Source organism: Triplophysa dalaica, chromosome 14, assembly GCF_015846415.1.
Source record: "Triplophysa dalaica isolate WHDGS20190420 chromosome 14, ASM1584641v1, whole genome shotgun sequence".
Classification (NCBI taxonomy): domain Eukaryota; kingdom Metazoa; phylum Chordata; class Actinopteri; order Cypriniformes; family Nemacheilidae; genus Triplophysa; species Triplophysa dalaica.
The window spans coordinates 10,622,214-10,645,101 of NC_079555.1; the positions used below are offsets into that span (position 1 = coordinate 10,622,214).

The 22,888-nt window shown below is 36.6% G+C and overlaps 1 protein-coding gene across 1 annotated transcript; it reads left to right on the top strand.

Moving 5' to 3' along the window:
* Positions 1–818: 818 nt before the first annotated feature.
* On the top strand, positions 819–19,194 carry cd82b (CD82 molecule b). The gene is made up of 9 exons (XM_056766002.1): positions 819–1,137; positions 6,309–6,381; positions 6,970–7,042; positions 12,769–12,893; positions 14,204–14,278; positions 16,098–16,196; positions 16,386–16,559; positions 17,194–17,277; positions 17,470–19,194. The coding sequence occupies exons 1-9, from the start codon at positions 1,007–1,009 to the stop codon at positions 17,545–17,547; spliced, it is 912 nt and encodes a 303-aa protein (XP_056621980.1). The 5' UTR covers positions 819–1,006; the 3' UTR covers positions 17,548–19,194.
* Positions 19,195–22,888: the final 3,694 nt, after the last annotated feature.

A 22,888-nucleotide genomic window follows, 5' to 3' on the forward strand; every position in this document is an offset into this window, starting at 1 on the left:
ATTTCAGCTTGAATAAGGAATAACAGGGTGATGGTTTTAGCTTTTTCTCTTTAAATGTGTTTACTCCAGTATCACTTAAAATTGTAAATACTGGGTTTACTAACCCCCAAACAATATTCTGGGTTTTCCCCTCGGTTGATAATAATAGTGGGTAGGCCTATCTAGATTTTATGATTATAAACTACGTTTGAAAACACTGTGTACAGTAATTTTTAATGGGTTGTTACTATAAATCATGAATTTGTTAAGATTTAAACCTGTAAATAGAAGTTTACACGTTAATATTTAAGAACAAAAAGTAAGGTTCATACATTTTTGTAATATTTACTTCCTTAGCGTGATTTATTTCCCCAATGAAGAAGGCCTCAAAACAACCTTTATTAGTTTTTTGACCGAAAGACGGCAGCATTGTCAACACATTATAACCGAAGCCTACTGATTATTTGCATTGTAACAGTAATGAGGCCTTAAGGGTATTTTAGCGTGGCAAATATTCACGAAGTAAATTCGTGGTTACTAATATCAGAATGATAATATATATTTTAAATAAAAAATATGTCTTATGGTAGTTTTAGTACACTGCAGCACACGAGCTATAAAAAAACAATTTCCGTCTTTTTTATGACAGTTGTACTGTTTTTTTAACCCTAGTTTGACAAAAGCACATCCTCTAACTAAAAACACCAATGTAACGAACAGAAACACGTGGTTCGGGTACTTTTTTATGACACTTTTGCAATGTGTCAGTCATGTTTTTTCTTCGGTGTGTTCTGTTGTTGTCAACATTCAGGAGGCGCAGACGCGTCATTTGACTCGTTCAACGGCCTCGCGTTTTAGAGTAAACCTTCTTATAATTGAATCTTTTAATTGTTTAACTATTTAATTGTTATTAAACCTATCACAGTGTTTAAACGAGAGTCCTTATTAGTTTTTTAATTTTACATTATTAAACAACTTTGTCACGAACTATAGTTACCATGGTAACGTGGCGCGCGTGAAGGGTTAAATGAGAGAAGGCGAGGGGTTTCCCAGCGCTTTGAGTGCGCGCCTCGCTACTTTTTGTTCAGACTCTAGCAGACACGTTGAACGACGTGACAGCTGTTCATCAGACCTTCCTTGCGACTTTACACAAAAGAGGTAAATTACTTTTTACTTGTATCCGCGAGCACAGTGTAGCAAAGTGACCTGACTTGTTGACATCCTGACGTAACTTAGTGCAAATAAACTAAACTAACCGTATCTGTATTTGAGGTCCTGGTGAACTTTGTGCCTTATTTGCGTTTTCCGTCATGCTCGGAACGAGTTGTATTATTTTGCGAAGTGTGTTTTTGATCGTGTTTATAGCTTGTTATGCTCGCTGATGTGGCATGTTTGCGCGCACCCTTTCTAATGCGCCCCGTGAATTACTTTTAGCTGTTGTTGTTTCGCTCGTTTTTGTTGAGTTGCCACTGATGCCATTTGATATTTAAGTTAGACAAATACTTGCCTCGTAACGTTACTGAAAGACAAAACAAACTCTCTTGTCAGCAACACATCTCATCGCTTGGTTGTAGGGTTGACACGGTTATTGGCTTTTGTCAGTTTTGTCATAATTGTGACTTCTATGCTTGTGCAAATCAACACGACATCAAAGTAAGGGAATACATTAATCTGAATGTGTGGAAACCCTATCGTTTACGGCAGGTGTTCGTGCTTCACTCCCTATAATTGTTTGTACTTTTACAATATAAGCAAAATTCTTTCATCCCATTTCCCACTTTGATTTTAATGGAGGAATTGCGGTGAGAACTTGGAAAACATTCTTATCAACCAATTGTTCCCATTTGGGTTTTGGCTGATGGGAATGTTGTTTCCAGGATGTTGATCCAGCAACTTATCTGACTTTTGTTAAATCACGATTCTAAAGAAATCCTGTTATGTTTTTATTCATTGTGCTCTTGTTAAATCACACCGATCTCATCTGAGTATAGTGGAAGTTTGTAATGAAGGCCCAGAATTAAAAAAAGGTCACAATTTTAGTTTGGGCCCAGTAGCGGGTGCTTCTTCAGGTCCATAAAAGGTTCAGGGCTGGCAGACCTCCCAGGACGTGTCACGGACTGGAATAAACCCTCAGAGAGCCAGGATACAGATGTTCTCCTTCTTTCACATTGACTTTTTCTTGATGGAAAAATCTCTTCAAGCCAGCTAAAAAAAAGGATGCCATTAGGTTTAAAAGGTGCGTTGCCAAGACAGACCGAAAAATGGGAGACTTTTTACATGAGGGAAATTTGGGTTTCTGAAATGATTTAAATGCCTAGCAGGAACAACGTTTACTACCAACAAGTAGTGCATCAGTATTGCAAAGGGAGAATACATCTGGATGAGATGTAAACAGATTTTCAAGCACAGACATTTATAGTGGGAATGAGTCATAAAGGTGAAATGTGCATAATAAAGCTAATTTTAGGTATTAAACATAAGGGGTGGATCTCTATCAAGCAAAAAAAGTATTTTCCCAGTTTTAGTCACTGGTTACTAATGCCTACTCATGTAGCAGGAACATTATAAAACAGTCTGGGAGATGATGATACCGCTGGACAAGTGATTCATCTTAAAGACACAATAAGATAAAAATATGCTAAAGTGGGCTTGACTGTTTGACACTCTTTCCTCAACTGTGGGAGGCTTTGCAGAGAGTGATGCAGCCAAACAGATATGTGTTGACAAAAATAGCATACAGGAAATTGATTGTAGATAATTTCCCCCCCATGTTTGCAATACTTGTGATGTGGTTGATGAAGACTGACTTGACCTTCTTCTTGGTAGAGGGGTAAGAGGGGGAGACTCGTGGGTAACTGGGGCGTGAGACTATTTCCCCCTTAAGTAGAGCATTCATGCTGCCTCAATTATGGTTGCCATAGAAATGGCCTCAACTCCCATAGCGAATAAATGATGCTGGCGGGGGAAATTATAGGGTTATGGTGTCTTCTGTGATCCAGTGAGGGAATTATTACAGGACTAGCAATTTGGGTCTATAGGATCAGACTAATTCAAGACTTGGCTGTGTTTGAGCTTTTTTAGTGGATGGCATTTAAACATACATGTTAAGAAATATAGTGAACTAGACATTAATCTCCTATATGGGTAATTCATTAAAGGTTCTGCAATATTTACTGCCACCTCCTCTTTCTGAAGAAAGTATTATTCATTTCCCGACATCCTGTGTCTCCCACATAGGAGATAGAAGTTGAGTCCCGGTTTGTGTCGTGTACTCAACTCAGTCCACCCCTCTCTAATTTCCTTTCTCTATCATTTAAAGCATCTCTCTTTAACTAGTAACTATACATGCATAGCATACCGTATGAAGATGCTCCAGATTTGAACCTTAGCCTTAAAAGGTTTGTAATTGAATTGCCCTTTTTCTTCAAAATTACCAGATTTTCGCAATCATCTCAACCAAAACAGTTCAAAGTCAAAGGAAAGAAGAGTGTATTAACCAGCTACATGCCGCTTATATTTCACAAGTAAAAAAAGTCTTGTTGCTTTTTGTTTCCATTTTGAAAAATAGTGTTTTAACTTTCATTAAATGTAATTTTGTCCAATATTCTGGTATCTAATGAAATGACATACAGTGGGAGAAAAAAATTATGAGAACCTTCTAAACTTATTTTCAGTTTTCTAAATTTAATATTTATAGGTGTGTGTTTAAGTAAAATTATAATTTTGTTTCGATCTATGAAAAACTGTAAGCATTTGTTCCCAATTTTATAAGCAATTATTTTTTGCAGATCTTGAATACTGCCAAGAAAACAAGTTTCTAATCATGTTAAACAACACAATAATAAAAAGATTTAAGGAACCGTTCAATATGTTATGATGGAATAAGCCTGATCACAGCTTTCATGCATCTTAACATTCTCTGAATCTTTCACAATTGCTGTTAGGTGACTTTTGTCATTCCCAAGATTTGTTTTTGTTGCAATTCAACGGACGGGAACGGTTGCAATACATGTAGAAATACTGAATAAAGTAAAAACTTAAAGGGGTCATTTGATGCGGCTAAAACAAATATTATAGTTTGCTTTAGATGTAATACAATGAATATACACGATTTAAGGTTAAAAAATGCTGGGTTTTCCACATACCGTGCATGTTTGCATCTCTTTTTCTCCGCCTCTTTGAAACGCGCAGATTTTCTAAAAAACTCATCGCTTTGAAAAGGGAGGTGTGCTATGATTGGCCGAATACTACACGGAAATGAAATGCCTCTTACCATATTTGGAACATCAGGTTACTGACAGGTGCGCCCACCTTACTTACGTATACATCTGGGCGGTCTTAGTCAAATCGTGTTACTAACTGACGTAGATTCGCCGAGCATGTGGTTACATGAGGCGTTTCAGGCAGGTCTGGGAGAGCATTCGCTAAAATAGATATTTTGTTCCGACACTTAAATTTTTGTCATTTTTACATGTCTAATACATGCATGGGCAACTTATAACACACCAAAGACAAAGAAAAACACATAATTCCGGTGAATCACCCCTTTAAATGGTCTCCTTTTTCTACCACGTCTTTATATTTAAGTGTTGCTTAAGTGTCCAGATCACTTTCAGTGTCAGTATACCATACCATATATATTCAGTATACCATATATACTGTATTATCTACTCAGGCTAAGGTGTTTTGTCACCGACACCCTACACTTTGTGTAAAAACAAATTTTCATGTCCGGCCGCCACCTATTCACTAAACTGAGCTTTGTGTCAAATCAAAGACTCTTCAAAGACTTTTCAAGTGGCTTTTTATCTTCCTGAAAACTGAACTCTACTTGGAGGAAATTGTTTGTCAGTAGGGATTATGTTGTATTCAATTTCTGGTCATGTGGTCAGTAGTGAGCATCTAACGTCATATGAAACTTGCTTCGGCGTGTTCTCCGATTCTCTTTGTGTTGTGCTAAAAGGCCTCAGGAGAGCGTTTGTCTATTCTATTTAATGGGGCAACATGCCATTATTGTACCATGAGGGCTCCAGAAAGGAGGGGGTGTTCTGTGGAGGGAATTCTGGGATTGACTAGACTAAAGGACACATCTGCAGAAGTGAGACAGATAACAGAACAGAATGGAGTTAGCGTCATTGTTTTTCAAGTCAAGTTGCTGAATGTTGAATAAAAGGGAAAAGGCAGATCCTGTGTGGTAAAATATTTTTGAATGACCGTGAACATGTTCGCTAGAGGAAAAGGGGGAATAAGTTGGCACGTCTTATTTTTGTTAAAAAAACAGCAGATTTTTTTTTACTTCAGTTCAGAAAAGGCAAGAATCTGATCTAGAGCTCGTTGTAGCTTTCAATATCGTCTGGCTTCTAATGCTGAAATGTGCATTATGACAACAGACTGTGCTTTTGTGTGTGTAGGATAATGAATAGAATAAAATTACCTTTCGTCAAAAATCGCATTGGATAGAAGAATCTGCAAAATTAATAAATTGAAATTGAAATTAAAGAAATTGACCACAGAAACTAAGTCTAATGTCCATTGCCCATCGAGTCTGAAATTTGTGTCCGAAATTTCTGCACGTTATAAAATAAATACGACCTCACATTGTGTCAATCACACATACACACTGCCTCCGATATTGTCATAAAAAAAATTGGATTGGGTTAGTATTTCTGCGGGTGAGTTTGGGGTTAGTAAATAACCTTTATACTGGGTTTTCACCAAATGCAAATTAAGCGTTTTGCATGAGTAAATTGCATAAAGTCAAAGGAAGGATGTTTATAGACCCTGCTCGCGGCAGGCAGTGCGAATTATATGAATCGGTTAGGATTGCCGTGAACGTGCGTCAATCTCGTCTTTCGCGTGGGTTGAAAATATGTCAGAACGCGTCACTCACGCGAAAATAACAAACTTTTCCTGCAGGTAATAAAGAGTGTGGAACGGTATTGTTCGCCTTTGGTGTGAACCCAGCATTAGAATGAGAAATAGGATTGTCATACAGTCTTGTTGGCTCCTTTCTAAATAGTAAATGGTCAGCTTTGTCTTTTCATCTCACTTTTTTTATTGTTTTATATTGTTTAGAAAACAGACTGAAACTTACCAGCCATCCCAGATAGATCTCACATTTATAGTACACTCTTCGATAGCATTTCTCACCTTATTGAGCAGTTACAGTATATAATATCGCCAGCAAACTTAATTTCTGACATGCAAAGATAAACTGTACGTCTTAAAGCTACCATTATGACTTCAGCGTTGTTTCCTACACCACTTGTGTTTGAATCATTAGGTTCCTCAGCGTTTTGATGATTGTTTTTGATCTCTCTTTATTACAGAGCTGCAGCCATGGGGAAAGGATGCATTACAGCAACCAAATACTTCCTGTTCTTGTTCAACCTCTTGTTCTGTGTAAGTTCATACACTCCAACACCTTTATTTTTATGTGAATCTGTTACCATCGGGCTAGTCTTCACTATCTGTTGCGTCTCTCTGGGAAACATCAGGTATTCATGTCCTGTAAGGGTCAAAGGTTAATGAAAATGATGTGTGTGTCTTTGATCTCTATATTGTCCCTTCTGAAGTCTGCACCCTTTAATTATATGGCACCCTGGTGTTTTACTACTGCTCTCTCCACAGTGGCAGACCTGTGAAACGAACAGACGCCAGACTAATACACAGGGATATTAAAACTCTCTGATCCAGTTCATTTAGAACCCTAGAGACCTTGGACCCATTGGGCCGGGAGCTACATGAGAACCGAATGTTTTTTGTGATAATGTTCTCTTTACCTTTCTTTCGTTCTGTCTTTAGCAATCTAGGGTGTTTTGGGTATGTGTGATATTTCCACAGTGTTGTCATCTATTTTTCAGTTCAAAGAAAGGTCAGCTGTGCCGAACCACGTGGGTGAACAAAGATAAGAGAGGGGAAAGCGGGAGACAAAACAGACATCCAAAATGTCCTTGTGTTTGTTCACGCCTCTTTTTTTTCCTCTTATAGCTTTTTGGAGCTGTAATAATGGGATTTGGACTATGGGTCTTGCTGGATAACCAAAGTTTCATCACGGTTTTGCGTAAGTACTAAAACAATAATCTAATTTCCTGTTCTGATGGATGTATGAGGCCCGTGTCTAGAGGATATGTCTCTGGGATGCTTTATGTCATAAATTGAAAGCTCAGGATTGTGATTGTAGAACAGACAACATATAGTGTTATCACATTATTAGTCATCTATCAGTCGGATTTTGTCCCTATTGATGTGGTTTTCTACATTATGTGGATAATTGGAAAAATCACTCATGTGTTGCATAGAACTGAATTAAGAAGAATATATTTAATATTGTCTTTAGATATTTTCAGTCAAATTAAGTTGTTTTTAGTGTTAAACAATATTATTATTAAATTCATATTATTATTCAATTAAAAATATATATATTTCTGTTTTCGACCAAGTACATCCTGAATTTTCGGGATCGGTTTGAGCTCACATTATTCAATTCAGTGCAAGTCGGGTTTAAGTTCATATATTCAGTAACACAGTTTGAAGGAGTTTCTCCCATCGGTTATGTGGCCTGTAAACGATTTAAATACTGGACTCCGTTCAGTTACTAATTAAATATACAGACCAGTTATATTCTGGCGGACCCATCGAAGGGTCCAAAATCCCATCATTAACATGTTGGCCAAAGTGTCCAGACTGCAGGGGTTAAATGGTGCTTTATGGTTTATTATATATTGGTCAGACTCATTTATTAAAGAGTAAGTATCATATGATTTTTAAGGGCCTACTTTGGTTTATGGAGTGTTCAATAACAAGTTTATGTACATAGAAGGTGTAAAAACACTACTATGTCGTAATAATATATAATTATTCTTACCTTACTTCTTGACTGACTCAAAATTTTTGTTCCATGATTTATCCATCTAATCCCCTCCTATCCGCTAGCCTAATGTCATGCGATTGGTCAGATGTTGTAGCCTGCTGTGATTGGTCAAACGCGTTTGTAACGAGCAAGGCGAGACGAGAGCCCTGAGGGAATGACGCGAGCGGTGATAATGAGTGTCAGCTGTGTTGCACGGGTATCGCACCTCTTTGGAGGAGATCATAAGCATAAAAGGACGAGCGACCGGAGTGTACATTGAGAGAGGACCAGGCCTAGATTTTATGTTATGGTTTATTATGTTGGTGTGGCCGGCAGTCGACCGTGCGGGAGGTGCCGGCATTTTACTTTCGTTTTGTGGTTTGTTTATTTCATAAAAGTTAATGAACGTTCGCCGGTGACCGCCTCCTTCCCATTCCTTGAACTTGATACAGCGTTCATCATGTGTTGCGAAATGGAACCCCTACCATCATGCTGGATTACGGTTTACAGGTTATATATTATATACAGTGTATAGATAGAGATGGCAGGGATTTTACCTTACCAGTTTGAGCAAGAGTCTGACGAAACATCCAAAGACGATTTCTTGGAAGTAAAGACAAAAATAGTCACACTAACAGGTTCTGATTCGGTGGAGCTAACAGGTTCAAATAAAGTTGGTATTTCCCGCTCTTTCAAGGATAGTCTTTTAACATTTCCTGCAGAGAACGTGCCAAGATTATTGAAGCAATCTTCGGTGAAATGACGCGTGCACAGGAAAACCCTGAGGTTATATTCCTTTGGTGTCATTTGCAAATGAATTGAAACCATTGTTTCCTCAGAAGTTCTTCCTTTGGTAGTTTAAATAAGACGCACTTAGTTTCACAACGTAGAACACAGGTTTTAGACGGCACACGCATCACGAACGAACGACAGTGTTTTGGGGCAGTTTCGCGGCAGTCCCAGCAAAACATAGGCGGGGACTATGTCTAGTGACGTAGATACGCGGCGGTACTAGTTCACATCGCGTTTGCGTGATTCAGAGTCGACTGCCTTTTTTACAAGCCAATAACATTGTTATTCATTGACCTTCGGACTTACAACTTGGCAGACTGCTTACTTTCAAACACAGCAACATAACACACTGCATGAAATGTAGGAAGAAATGCATTTTCATGATCTAATGCTACTTACACTTTAAATAACATTGTGTCAATTGAAAAGACTTTCCGTTGTTATGCGGTTCTCTTTGATATTTTCTGTTGTCTCTGTCACTATGGTTACAAAAATTATTCAGGGATATGAAAATAGTTGAGGAACTTGACTTTTCATACAAACAATGTAAGCCACTCCTGTAATTCGAACATTACACAAATACAGTCTGTCTTCACAGGCATACTACTAACTTTTTGTTTTCTGATCTGACTATTTGGTATACATGGGAATGTACAGCAAATCCAGCTACTATTTTTTCACTTGGTGGGAATCTTTCCATATCCCCCTTTCCCTCCTACACTGCACTGTACTCTATGTTTTATTTTATACACACGTATATGCTTACACAGATGGTAAGTAAACCACCTGACGCTTATCGTTCAGACTTTTCTAAAAGGAAAAATGAAAGTTTGTAAAATATGGGAAGTGAGAATTGAAAAACGAAATGGGCAGAAATAAAATGTTTGTTGAGAATTGCATTCAGATCAAAGATTTGGTTCTCATACTAACTCTTGTTTGGACAACCAAAGCCTTGAAAAACTCCAGATGACAGAAAATGGAGAAGGGAAGCATAAACGGAAAGCTAACACAAATCATTCTCATTCACTTTGAATGCATCCAAACTGTTCTCAAATGCAGATTCTTTTAAATTTTGTCAAATAGTATTTTGACACTTTTTCTGGAGAAAACCTTTTTTCAGAATTGATTGAAATCCAATGTTTAGAAATGGACCTTAAACTTAAATATTTTCATAAGCGCAAGCCAGTTCCCTCAGCCAATATCATGTGGGTTTTAGAAACATCTCTATATATAGCGCGAGCTTGGTTAAACAAATTGCTCCTTGGAAACATTTATGCAGACCTGACCAGCTCTAAAATGATTTGCCAGGTTACTCACAGCTAACCAAATGTTGGACAATGTGGGACACCATTAAAAGGTAGCGCAAAACTGTGATATATAAAAATGTTTTAATTCTGATATTATATTTTTTAGGCTCATAAAAATGTTTTTCTTATTTAGTCCATTACATCACATAATTAATGGAGAGATAAAATGTTATATAACATAAAACTATTTGAATGGCGATTTTTAATTAAGGTTCACTGTCTCTTAAAATGTTGAGCGAATATCAGTGTTATCATGTCGTACACTTTGAAGATCTTCTCAAAAGGAGAAAACTAAAAGAATAAAGAATGAACAAATAATGAAAAATAGGCTAAACACAGTTTCAAAGTCACAGAGTTTACGATGTTTGAGATATTTTTTTTCTGGCAAGTTGACATTGGAGGATCGCCACCTGATCTACTGACAGAGGTCACAGCCTCGATGACTGAGTCACTGCCGTCTTCTCATAAATAAATATGGATAAATTGTATAAAAAATAGTTGCGTTTCTATGAACTCGTTGTACACTGGTGTGCACCGGTATGCTGCTTTTGACACAGCGCTGTTTAATAGTTAAAGAAACAATGGTAAACAAGCATTCCCTGTGCGTTTCGGTTTAAAGAACGTGTTTCTTAATGTGACAACTAAAAACCAACAGACTGATGTAAATAAGGGACACTTTCTCACTATGGGAAGTGCGGGACAAGTGGTGAAAATGCTTTGCAGTACAACGCAAAGCTTGACGGTTGGTCACCCTACTCAGTCCAGTGTCTTTGTGCTTATCAGAGCACTGGAGTCTCTTATCATCAACATGGGGGACGTATTGTTTCTTTCTGCTTCAACTACCTCTCTATAGATAGCAGGGAATATTTTAGTATATCCTCTTACTTTGGACCCTAAACTCCTTGCCTTTTTGGAAACACAGTGAAGGTCCGGTAGTCCTCTTTGTTGTACTGTAGGGATCTTGTGAAGGTCTCTTGTACAGGGTGTTACATGAGTTTGTTGACTCTTTGGTCTAGGGCGCTGTTGAATGGGAATGTGTGTTCTCCTCGCTTGTGTTTTCTTTGCCAGGTGATTTGTTTTTTGTAGAGTTCTACGCAACTGCATAGCTATGATAAGGAGACTACGAATTTTGAAATCGACCCTTCGCAAAACCCTCCCCCCCATCGTTACTGTTGCTATGTCCGACAAGCTTTCGTTATAAGCCATGTGCTCCCAGTGTAAATGTGTGCTCTTTTATTTTCTGGAAAAATAAAAGGTGAATTCAGACAGAAAGTTCTACAATATGCATTCGAGGGATACATTTAGGATTTGAGATTACTATCAATAATTATACCGATATTTGCATCCACACCAGCAGACGATAACATTAATTCTAAACTCACACGATGCAGTAGGCTACTAACGTTTCTGTCACACAAATGGATGTATAGCCAAGCCAAATGTGGTGTATTAAGTGTTCATATTTACTCCCAAATTTATAGTAATGACAGTTTTAGAGAGCGAGTAACTAAATTTCGTATAAAAATATAAAATTTGTCTTTAATTCATACATTACCAATACAGATACAAGATACGAGTTGTTGGAATTATTATAGTTGTGATGTAATCTTTGCTATTCTCATTTACAATTATTTTTAAAAGTTATGTCTTAATTATCATTTATCGTTGTAGTGTGATTGCCATTAAAGCTTTGTATATATCTCTCTGTTTTACTATTACAATAGTTAAAAAGCTGTTTTTTATATAAATCACCAAAGCTCTACAACGCCAGTTTGTCAGGACTTGATTGTTTGTCGGAAAAATGGCGGTCAATCACGGGGGCACATAATATCGGAGTTATGGTTGCCTGTCAATCAAACTGCTTCCAAAGGGTCAACTTTACAGATTGTTGTGATCTCACCCCTATTCTTCACATAAAAATTTTGTTTTTGTGATGGAGTAACTTTTATTGCCAAATAACCACAACATGTTACTACTATACTTCCTTCAGATGCCAGTGTTTAAATATTTAATAATGTACACAATAGGTTGTAAGGTTACACATTAAATAGAGAAACGATTTTATACAGTCTATATATAATTAAATCATGCAAATGCTAACTATACCTGATAATGCTAACAGCAGTACTAATAGTTGGTTCACTCATCTAATTGCTTTCATTACGCAGAAAGCTGCAGCTAAATGTATTTGTTACACAGTAAATTGTCACGTGGATGAATATCTGACTACCATGTGACCATAGCTATTAGATAAAAGCCCTTAGACATTAATCCATTATAAGACATGAAAAGAGGATGTGAAAGATAATGAGATTTTTTGCTGCATAACCGCAACATCAAAGAAAATATGATGCCAGAGAGTGTTTCCTGTAGACTAGTCTTTACTTTCTTTCAGTTTCTGTTCTTAAAGAGACTAACATGTTTATCTGCAGCAGAGAAATAAATGACAGAAGTTGCCATTCATTCACTCCCTTTCCCATGGGCTTTCCAACTGTAGGTCGAAACAAACCTTTCATTTTATTTACAGTATGTTAAACAATAGGTTGTTTTTAAAAGTTGATGTTTGTAATTTGGTTATTGTATTCTTATCTGTTATTTATGTTGTAGAATCAAGTAGGCTTTTTCTGTATTAATGCACTGTTGTTCCCATTCTCCATCTTATCTGCCAAGATCACAACACCCTTCAAATAACAACCGAAGACACAGCTTTTCCGTATACACTTGACAAATCCTTAACAATCTTGAATTTTTATCATTGTTTTAAATGTTTAACAACTCTTGGATAAAATCATTTGCTGATAGAATAAATTGTTTTTTTCTGGGGGGTTTTCTGTGCAGAGGAGTCATCCACCACACTGAAGGTTGGTTCCTACATTTTGATTGGTATTGGCTCACTGTCAATGCTTATGGGATTCCTGGGTTGCATCGGTGCCATTAATGAGATCCGCTGTCTGCTTGGACTGGTGAGTCAATACGGATGTGTTACACCATGTACTTATCTCATTTCCAGTGACAAGAAGTTTGTTTGTCCTCTCTTTCGTAAAACTGCACAATGTGACACAATTGACCCTTAGCGTAGATTTAGATTAATAGGCGACCGGACAAATCATAACGCCAAAATGATGCTTTTCGACATTTTGCCCGACAAAGGACTATTTCTCCTAAATCTGATCTTTATGGTCATGATCACAGTTTCACCCGTTGCCTTAATGTGAAGAATCCAATGGCGGACTCCAGATGTAATGTCGATACAGCAAGTCTACGTTAAGCCAGATCTGTATTTTGTTAGCTTTTTTCCGAGTCACGTTCACATCCTGAAAAAGTACCTCAAATGCATATTGCAGACTTTCTTATTGCTTTTGGCTGAAAGCGCACATCATTTTTACCCCAGAAATGATGATTTCAGGATACATATTTTGAAGTGCAGTGGTAGTGCTTTGGCTGATGTTGGACATAGCAAAAGGGGGCGGCCTTTGCCAATGGATGATTGCAGCCAATTGGAAGTTTTTTTATGTTTAAAGATCAGTTATGAGGGCCGAGATTTTGGAGCAGTAAGATTATGGAGTGCCCAGGTTTACCCAGAGTGATCCTGCAGAAATGGAAACCGAGTGACTGTTGAAATTAGGTTAGGACAGATAACAGAAACTCAAATTTCAACAACATGTAAGACAAGCTTTTGATCACTAGTTTCTTTGTTTTGTCACTGAAACGTCTACGTCAGTTTTAGTGTAGGGTTAAATTGCAAAAGCTTTTGCCATCGTGGTTTGAGTGCTTCTACAATGATCTGATCACTCGCACAACAAGACCAGAATTATTTATGCCCTGAGCATCTACCGAGGGAGGTTCATAAAACCCTTCCAAATGAGCATGATAGAGAGTTTGTTTGAAACTTAATGCTGCTGGATTTACTGAGCTGGAGTAACAGAGATAAACCAGCAAGATTTAGGGAGTCTGTAGAAGAACTGGGGGGTGATATAAGTCCCCATTAGGTCACTGCATAAGCTTTGGGGTCAGCGAATACCTGTGTTAAACAGTTTGACCCATTTTAAAATTGAAGTGTCATTCATATTACGTACTTAATGTAATCGCATTGTTTGTTGTAAGGATCATCCTCTTGTGAAAAAAAGTTGAAAATTTCAACTATTGTAGGAAGTCTTCATTTAAAGGTGTAGTTATATTTAAGGCACATAAACTCTTAACAAGTGTTAGCTTTAAATGTATAGTCTTTCTAGCCCAATGATTGTAAATTGACCTTTGTGTCTCGTCTTTTCAGTACTTCACCTGCCTCCTTCTCATCCTCATCGCCCAGGTGACGGCTGCTGTTCTCATCTACTTCCAACGAGATCTGGTGGGTTACTGTATCTTTAACCAAAGTGTATGATCTTAGCAAGACTTAAAAAAACTGTTTGATCTAAACTGTTCTCATTCACAAATACAAACTCACAAATACAAACAGAGGTTGGAAAAAATTATATGAACGCCCATTTAGTAATAATTGTGTCGGCTACTGTGGACAACAACAAACACTGGTTATCTTTTGTTGTCTGTGGATATTCGCTAGATTGCATGCCAGTTCAAGTTGTGTACGTAAGTGGTTAGTACACAAAATTGTTGAAATAGTTCACATGTGGTGATGGGGTGTAACAATATGCATTTTAATCTTCACAACTAATGCAAAAGTAAAACATTTACACTTGTATTCATGTAATCAGATTATTTCATTGTGAGGTGCTTGGATTCTCTGTTGCACAATGTTCAACATGCAGTAGACTTCTGAGCGGATGGCATGACAGGATGTTTCCATTTTGTAACATTAAAACAAGTAGTGTGTTTGATGTAAGGGTTTCACACTTCCTTTGCTCACTTTGTTGACAACAGTGCCCTCTTTAGAAAAATACGCCTCGCTCAAACATTTTACACTACACAGGTTTGATGATGAAAATATAAAACCTTTGCACTCTCGTCAGCCCTTTTCTATAGTGTGAGGGAGGATAGACACCCTCTAGTGCAAGAGTTTAACACATTTGTGCTCTATCAGCTTTTCTTAAATCACTATGCGTTAGTATAACACTAGGCTTAACACACGCTTTAGCGCTTATCTTTGTGTTTTATGTTGTATAAAGTGTGTACCTGTGAGACCGGTTGTTGAGAACGGGTAGTCGGAGTCTGTGTCAGGACATGCTGTGATTTCTCCTTACAGTACAGTTCACTATAGGGCACGGGGAATGCTTTTCCCAGAACAGGGCGAGGTTCACAACAATCTCTCAAACCTTATCTGCATAAGCACACAGACTTTTTTTAGTTCCGTTTATCATGGCTGCAGACCCCTCATAGCATTCTTCTCGCACACATGCACAAAGATATGGCTTCTAAATTCAATGCAAATGTCAAACCTTTCCACAAAGTTTTAAGAAGGATTTTTTATATTTAAAGCACAATTTTACATAGTTCAGGAAGTGCCGCTTTCAGAAATGTCACATACATAACGGTACATATTCCTCAAGTGCCATACCCTACTCTGCTTTATTTGGTATTATTACAATATAACACCAAATAAAATACAGTACAATATTGGTAGCACAAGATTTGACATAATGTGTCGTATCCATAACGTTGGAATTGCCCCAAACGTTTTGCAGTTTCAGGGTTTCTGCGGGGTATTAAAAAGTAAAAAAAGTCTTAAATTCCAAAATCTAAATTTTTGCCTTAAAAAGTCTTTAATTCATTGAAGTATAGTGTTCTAGGTGTTCTTACAATGTTCCTACGGCCATGAAACGCTAATGCTCATTGAAATACAAATATTTTTTTAAGCTATTGCTTCGTATGCCGGAAATAAATTGACCTGGGAATGTTGGGTGTGAGGTTTTTTATGTTATGATACAGGTCTTAAATTGTAATCATAATAGTCTAAAAAAGGTCTTAAAAAGTCTTAAATTTGACTTTGTGAAACCTTCAGAAACCCGGAGTTAAAAGGGCTTTCATTTGTATGCTAGTATATCATTTACAGGATGTCAGGGTCTGTATATAGGTTTCTTTGTTTTTGACAAACATTAAAGAATTCAATTATCTTGATGTTTTGACTGTTATTAAAATAGAAGATGTTAGAATGCGTATTATTCAGTTTTACACCGCTAAACCCTTGCTTGTCTCTTTGTGAATAATTGCAGCTAAAGCATGAGATGTCCACTATTGTGAACAAGATTCTGGTGAACTACAATGGTCATAATAACACATCAGAGCATGCCTGGGATTACCTTCAGAGAACGGTGAGCAGAGCTCTAAGGGTTTTTCTTCAAATATTATCAAGGATTTTCTCTTCCTTAATCTTACATCACTCTTTTTGTTTTATTGTAAAGTTAACATCTTATGTTAATTACACAATCAGTGATCTTTCTCTAGTTCTCTGAGTTTTTAGTTCTTGGTGTTCTTGGTGTTCTTTTCTCTAACTCTCACAGATGGGGTGCTGTGGTTGGACTGGACCATTTAACTGGACTGATAACATCTTGATAAAGAACAGTTCGAAGTTTCTGTATCCATGCTCCTGCAGAAATGAATCCATCAGTGGGACAGATTTAATGGAAACTGGCCTGTGTGAGGGTTTGTCCAATGACTGGCCTGTCTTCACTATGGTACACACAAGCATCTTTACTCCTGACACTGATGTTTTACACTTCCTTCTTAAATTTTCTTCTTCTGTTCCTAAACTCACTACAGTGAAACTCACCATTATATACATTCTATTACTTTTGACGAAACATTTTAGGTTTTTATTGCGAATGACTTTGGCACCACCTGGTGGTTCTCATAGGTACTTGCCTAAAGTCCAGGGTAAACTAAAGGATTTTGTATTGTACACTGCTGTCTGGATTTAATTTTTAATGACAACTGATAATATTTATTGCAATGTATACTGTATGTTATCACTTAAGTATTGTGTAAATAAGCCATACAGAGGTCAATTTGAATTATATTTCTTAAAGCCGCCTATATTATACTACTATATTCTTATATAATACTAAAAGTCTCATTGTTTGAATATGCAAACTTCAAAAACATTTATTGCAATACCAAATAATACAGTTTTTTGTAAACGGGCCCACTGACTCCTTATCATCCTCTTTTAGTTTGGCTAGTTCTTTGTGTCTTATCTTATGATATCTTTGGAGAGCTCTGTCTGTGTATGATCATGACATATCATTTTTCATTTTCGGTAGATTTTTTCCCTGCTTTTTTTAATTCCTGCACTCCATTTCATGCACCTAGGGCTGTATATCCAAGGTGGAAGACTGGCTCCTAAGGAACTGTGGAGTTATTCTTGGAGTCTGTGTTGGAATAGGAGTGATTGAGGTAAATCCAGAAAGATTAACGTGTATCATGCGTTCATTCACATACTGGAATGTTCACCGTATGGGTGGTTTTAGATAATTATGATTTAGTGGGCAAAAATGGTTTAAATAATAAACCTACCCATCTGCCTGATATGATATTCTTCTGTGTATGTGAGACGGGATTATGATCATTCTATTTTGCTTACTTCAGCTTTTAGGGATGATCCTGTCCATGTGCCTCTGTAAGAGTGTTCAACAGGAGGATTACACCAAAGTACCTAAATACTGAGAGCAAACCCCCCTTCTACAGTGACTCATACTTATGGGAAAACACCAGTGTTACAATCACTCCACGCCAACAGAGCAACTGGAACAAACCAGAGCACATTTCCCCACATGATGCACACAACCGGTTGTGTGTGTATGAGATACAAACACACATATGACGAGCCTTTTAAATAAATATGTCACCATATTCAATTGAGAAGTTTTATGATGGGATTATGAATTTTCATTTAAAGAAACTAAAGATATTTAGATCTTTTACAAGATTGCTCTTCAAGGTCTAAAGCAGGTGGCTATATATTTTACTTTTAGTCTTGAAGATATGCAGTACGTTGACCGTTTTTAGACTTTGATGCTGTTTATTAGTTCCGAGAGCACTTTAGTGAATAGTTGGCGAAGAGATCCGAGCAACATTTTTAGGGAGGGCAAAACGCTTGTTTTCTCTTCAACTTTTTTTCTGTTATCTGTGAGGAGAATTGTATAGTTTCAATTTGGTTATGTATATTTCACCATGAATGAAACTACTTCAATTAGGTTTCTTCTTTCTGAATAACTATATTCTAGTTATCACAGCACTTAATGGTGACTTCACCGCCCGTGTTTCAGAAGGGTTGGAGTGGATGTTAATAGCAGGGGTGGGGTCACTCAGGGTGGGATCAGGTGTGGTGAAGTTAAAGATGGCTGCGGTATAGAAATGGAAGGGCAGAGCAGACGACTGCAGGATGGTATTGTGCTTCTTGTGGTTTACGTGTGTGGCGGTCTCTGTGGATCAGGGTGTGTATGTGAAGTTAGGTTGGGTCCTTTTGCTGTGTTAGTGTGGCTACAACAGATGTTAAATTATGTCTTTAACAAGCAATGGATGTAAAGCTGACTGATTATAAATCCAGATCTATTCACGTAGATGGGAAATTTGCGTTATAGACCCATTTCAGCTCATCTACACGATGATGAGGAGACTGAGTTTTTTTGTCTTTCTTTATTGTTCCTTCTTTTTGCCATTTTCATATCTATGATTTTATTATTTTATGCAAAGGTTCAAGTAAGCTTTAGCTTTTTAAATTAAGTGAGTCTGGCTTTTGTTTCTATCGGTGTTGTTCTCTCGTGTTTCTGAAGAATAGTTTTGGCTGTTTTAGTGTTGTATCAACAGTGTTGCATTTTTTTCTGTATGGTCATTTACAAACACTAGAAGCCATTTTACTCGTTGGGTTGAAAGGGTTTTTGGCAAATGTACTCAACAAACCATTTCATTTGTATTTTGCTGGTAAGGGAGAAGAAAATTAAACTGTCAGTTTAGAGAATTCATTTTTGTTTGTTTCTTTTTTAATGTTTTATTATGTTTTAAACTTTCCTGGACTTTTTATATTCAGTTGTGTCGGGCTGCTTTTGACCGAATTAATATCTTTACATGGTCTTTACCATCGTTTACTAATAAAAAGTAAATGTTTTCATCAGTAAAACGTACAGACGTTGGGATAATTTTGTATTTTTTGGTAAAGTGTAGATGAAGGGCTTTTTTATATTTACGATATTTTTCTATTTCACAGAGAAGCTATGTTTGTGTAATGAGTTTCAAGGGCCATTTACGTAGGCTAGTACAAAACACTTGTCTATGCAATAGTTATGACTTTGATTAAAAGGAACTTCAACGTAATATTGTTTCCATTGTGTGATCTTTGTCTTGAAATGTAGTTTTGATTTAGTTTGAATTTGGAACCATTCCAGCCAATAATGCCATAATCCTCTTTCAAACTTTTTTTGTGTAAAACAATAGATTGAACATTAAAGTATTACATACATTTTAGAAAAATGGTAAGCTTATCTATATGGAATGCCACAAAGGCAACTATGAGGATTATGTTTCAACAAAAAATCTAAACCATAAAATAATTGAGTCTTCAATGTATTCACCTTCTGCTTAAATTTGAAGAAATATTGTCTTAGTATTTCATCAGTTTCATCAGATATTAAAGGAAGTTCCATCAAGTTTGAGCTCTTATTGGCTGCTTTTTTCATTAGTCACCCATTTAAAAACTTTCATACATTTTTGTAAACAGCTTGCAAGTGTTCTAATACTTTTTTACGTGTTCGAAAACGTTTGACCGGTAGTGTACATGACTTAACTATTAAGTTGGTATGAACACTAACCAAAATTATAAAAGCAGAATTATAATTTAGACCGATTTATGAACAATATTTGAGAGAAATAGGCCTTTTGTGTACATAGAAAAAGTCTTAGATCTTTGAGTTCAGCTCATGACAAAAGGGGGCAAAAACAAAAGTGTTGCGTTTATTTTGGTCAGTGTATGTCAACTTTTTTGCCTCCGAATCTGGAGTGCTGCTTTTGTAGTGTCGGTTGTAATCAGAAGAGGGCGCTATCGGGAAACTTGAGATCTTAACTCATATCTCAGTGTGGTTCCTGCTGAAACATTTAGATACAAGTGCAAAGTGTATAAAATCCTATTCATTTCTCTCTCATCCTATTCCAGCACCAACATTTTCTCACAAGGACATTAATAATTGTAAACAATATTTAGAATAACTAATTCAATCTTTGATATATTAAATATTAAAGAGTTATACATTATTTATGTAATTTGTGACTATCAATATAGTCTCAGATCCCCTGAAGAGGTCAGTCTTCAACCTTCTTTGCATTTCAGCAAACTCTTTTAAGAGCAGGAATTGAATGAATGTGATTTGGGAGGCCAAGAAAATCTCTCCACTGCTTCTTATGAGTCTCGGTGGTACGGTTGAGGAAAAAGAAGAAACCACTTTTGTCCGTCACAGAGGACACATGACCTCAGAACCATTGCCAGGAAATCTGTGTCTGTAGTTATATTGATGCAAACTGGTGGTGCTTGGCTTCTGCATATGATCTAATTCCATGACCCAAATTCAGTTATCCAATAAATTATGTAAATGCTGCTGCTTTCTTTCCTTTTTCCCTGTACAATCTGAGTATCTGCATTGCTTTTCACACGGCTGTCCATTTAATGTCATTTCTTGATATTAGTAGTATATGCAACATCTACAAATAGAGATAAGTCAGTAATAACTATGACAGAATATTATGGAAGATGGCTCTTTAAAATATGCTGCATTCTCTTGTGTTGTTTTCCTCAATCAGGGATTTTCCTCTTCCTGAAAAGAGCTTGACTCATCCACAGCATTGAAGAACTCTCCACCTAAGGGCCTCTTCCTCATCCTGCTATTACGCCCTTGCTTGACATCCTGTTTTTAGCAGAATATTCACTATCATACTGATTTACACGGTATGAGATCTGGTGTTTATGTCTTACAAAATGTCAAAAGGTCAAAGTCTTGACTATGAGTGAACTTTTATATTGGCTAGGGCTGAAACGATTAGTCGACATTGTCGACAAATATTCTTGATGTCGAGTAGTCGTTTGATTATGTGACTTAATTTAAGGGCCTTCGCGGTAAATCTTTTTATGAGAGAATGCAATAATAATAGTAATGATAATAACAACAAAAATCATATAATAACATCAATGTTATTATTTGTTTTGCAAAGTATAAAGCATTGATCGAGTTTAAAAGTCAAGCCTGTTTTGATTATTTTAACAATTAGGTATTACATGAGAGGAAAATGATTATAAGAGAGGGAAGTTAAGTGATAGGACTCTTATATCTTGCCTTTTTTTATATTTTCTTCTGTTACTTGCTCTTTTTCATTAACTCTTTCACCAACATTGATGATTTAAATCGTCATTTAAAAAAAAAACGGTTCCCCGCCAAAGACGTTATTACGGGAATCAGTGTTTATACTGTTGTACAGCAGGTGGCGCTGTTACACACCTTTGGGAAAACGTACAGAATCCCAGAACCTAGAACGTATATTTCTTATCGGCTTTTAATGATTGTTCTGAGAGTAATCTGGGCGGAAATCTTTCACAAAAAACTCTCAAAATTATCTTTTAATCAAAGTGATGCATTATTAAAGAAACCTACCCACATCTATGGAGTGATAAAAAAAAGAACAAATCAAGATTGAAGAATACGGTTTCCTCTGTTTAAAAGCAGAGACTCTGTTCTTTCATTGGACATATTGTTTCCATATATTCTTTACAGAAAATGTACTGTGAGCCATTAAAGTTTGGTTAAAATGTTAAAAGAAACGCTCGCGTAGGCTGGCAACTTTAAACTGAGTTAAACTGTACTGTTGTCATAGAAATGCTGCTTAATGCTTCCGTCAAGAGATTTGTTTACATTTAAAAAAATTGGTCTGTAATCTACCTGATTTATTTATTTATTTGTATTTAAAAATTTCTAGAGAGTTTTTGTGTGATTCGAGTTGGACAGAATCAGCAAACTTAAAGCGAGTAACCAGTTGGTTTAAGTTCATTAAAACAAATTTCAAAAGCTGAATTGATTTATTCATTACGTAAATTATGTATAACTCAATGTTTTAACTAGTTGCAAAAGCTGAATAATCATTAAAAACGTACCGATAAGTCATTGAAACAATAGACGATTAGTCGATTAATCGGGCCAATAATCGTTAGATTAATCGACTATCAAAACAATCGTGTGTTGCAGCCTTAATGTTGGCAAACAATGACACGTTTTTCAAGCATTGTGATAACTGAGCACAATTTGCATGATTTGATGCAAACAACAATTTATCGTTTATTATTTTCTAGTTTATTTCAGAAACGACGTCAAACTGACATTTGCAGCAAATTCGAGAGGATGGCTTAATTTTTATGGTTTCAATGTTATTATTTTATTTCATTGTTATAATTATTATACCACTGATTTATGTACTACCTCAATAAAGTGTGTTTTTAACTAAATAATGTTTGTACAAGGTGCAGTTTCGCTACTTATACACTGTCACGTTCCTCTCATACGGGCGCAGCGCTCGTTTCCAGAAAAATCTGGTAAGGAAAATACATCAAAACATCAAAAAGATGATATTTTTTAAATTGCATATTTAGAAAGTTTGTCAGTACGGTAAGAAACATCCTCTCGGTTACATCAACTAAACTGAATGCATTTAACTTTAGCGCCATTGACGCATCCAAGCCTTAACGGAATAGTTGTTTTAAAAAACATAACATATTGCCATTATTTCTTCACACTCCTGTGGTTCCAAGTGCTTTTCTTCTGAATGACATATTTCCGCCTTTAGAACCCTGACAAGGCCCAGTATATTGTAATTGCAAGGTGTTTACTGTTAGTGTTTAGTAAAGAAATGTCAGGGCCAACCGTGTAATTTTCTAGTTACCAAAAAGGTCTCTGGGTGTCTCCACAGTTTTTGAGTCAGGCGTTAAATTGCTGACTCTGCTGAGTATATTAAAACGAATGCCTGTATTTCCTCT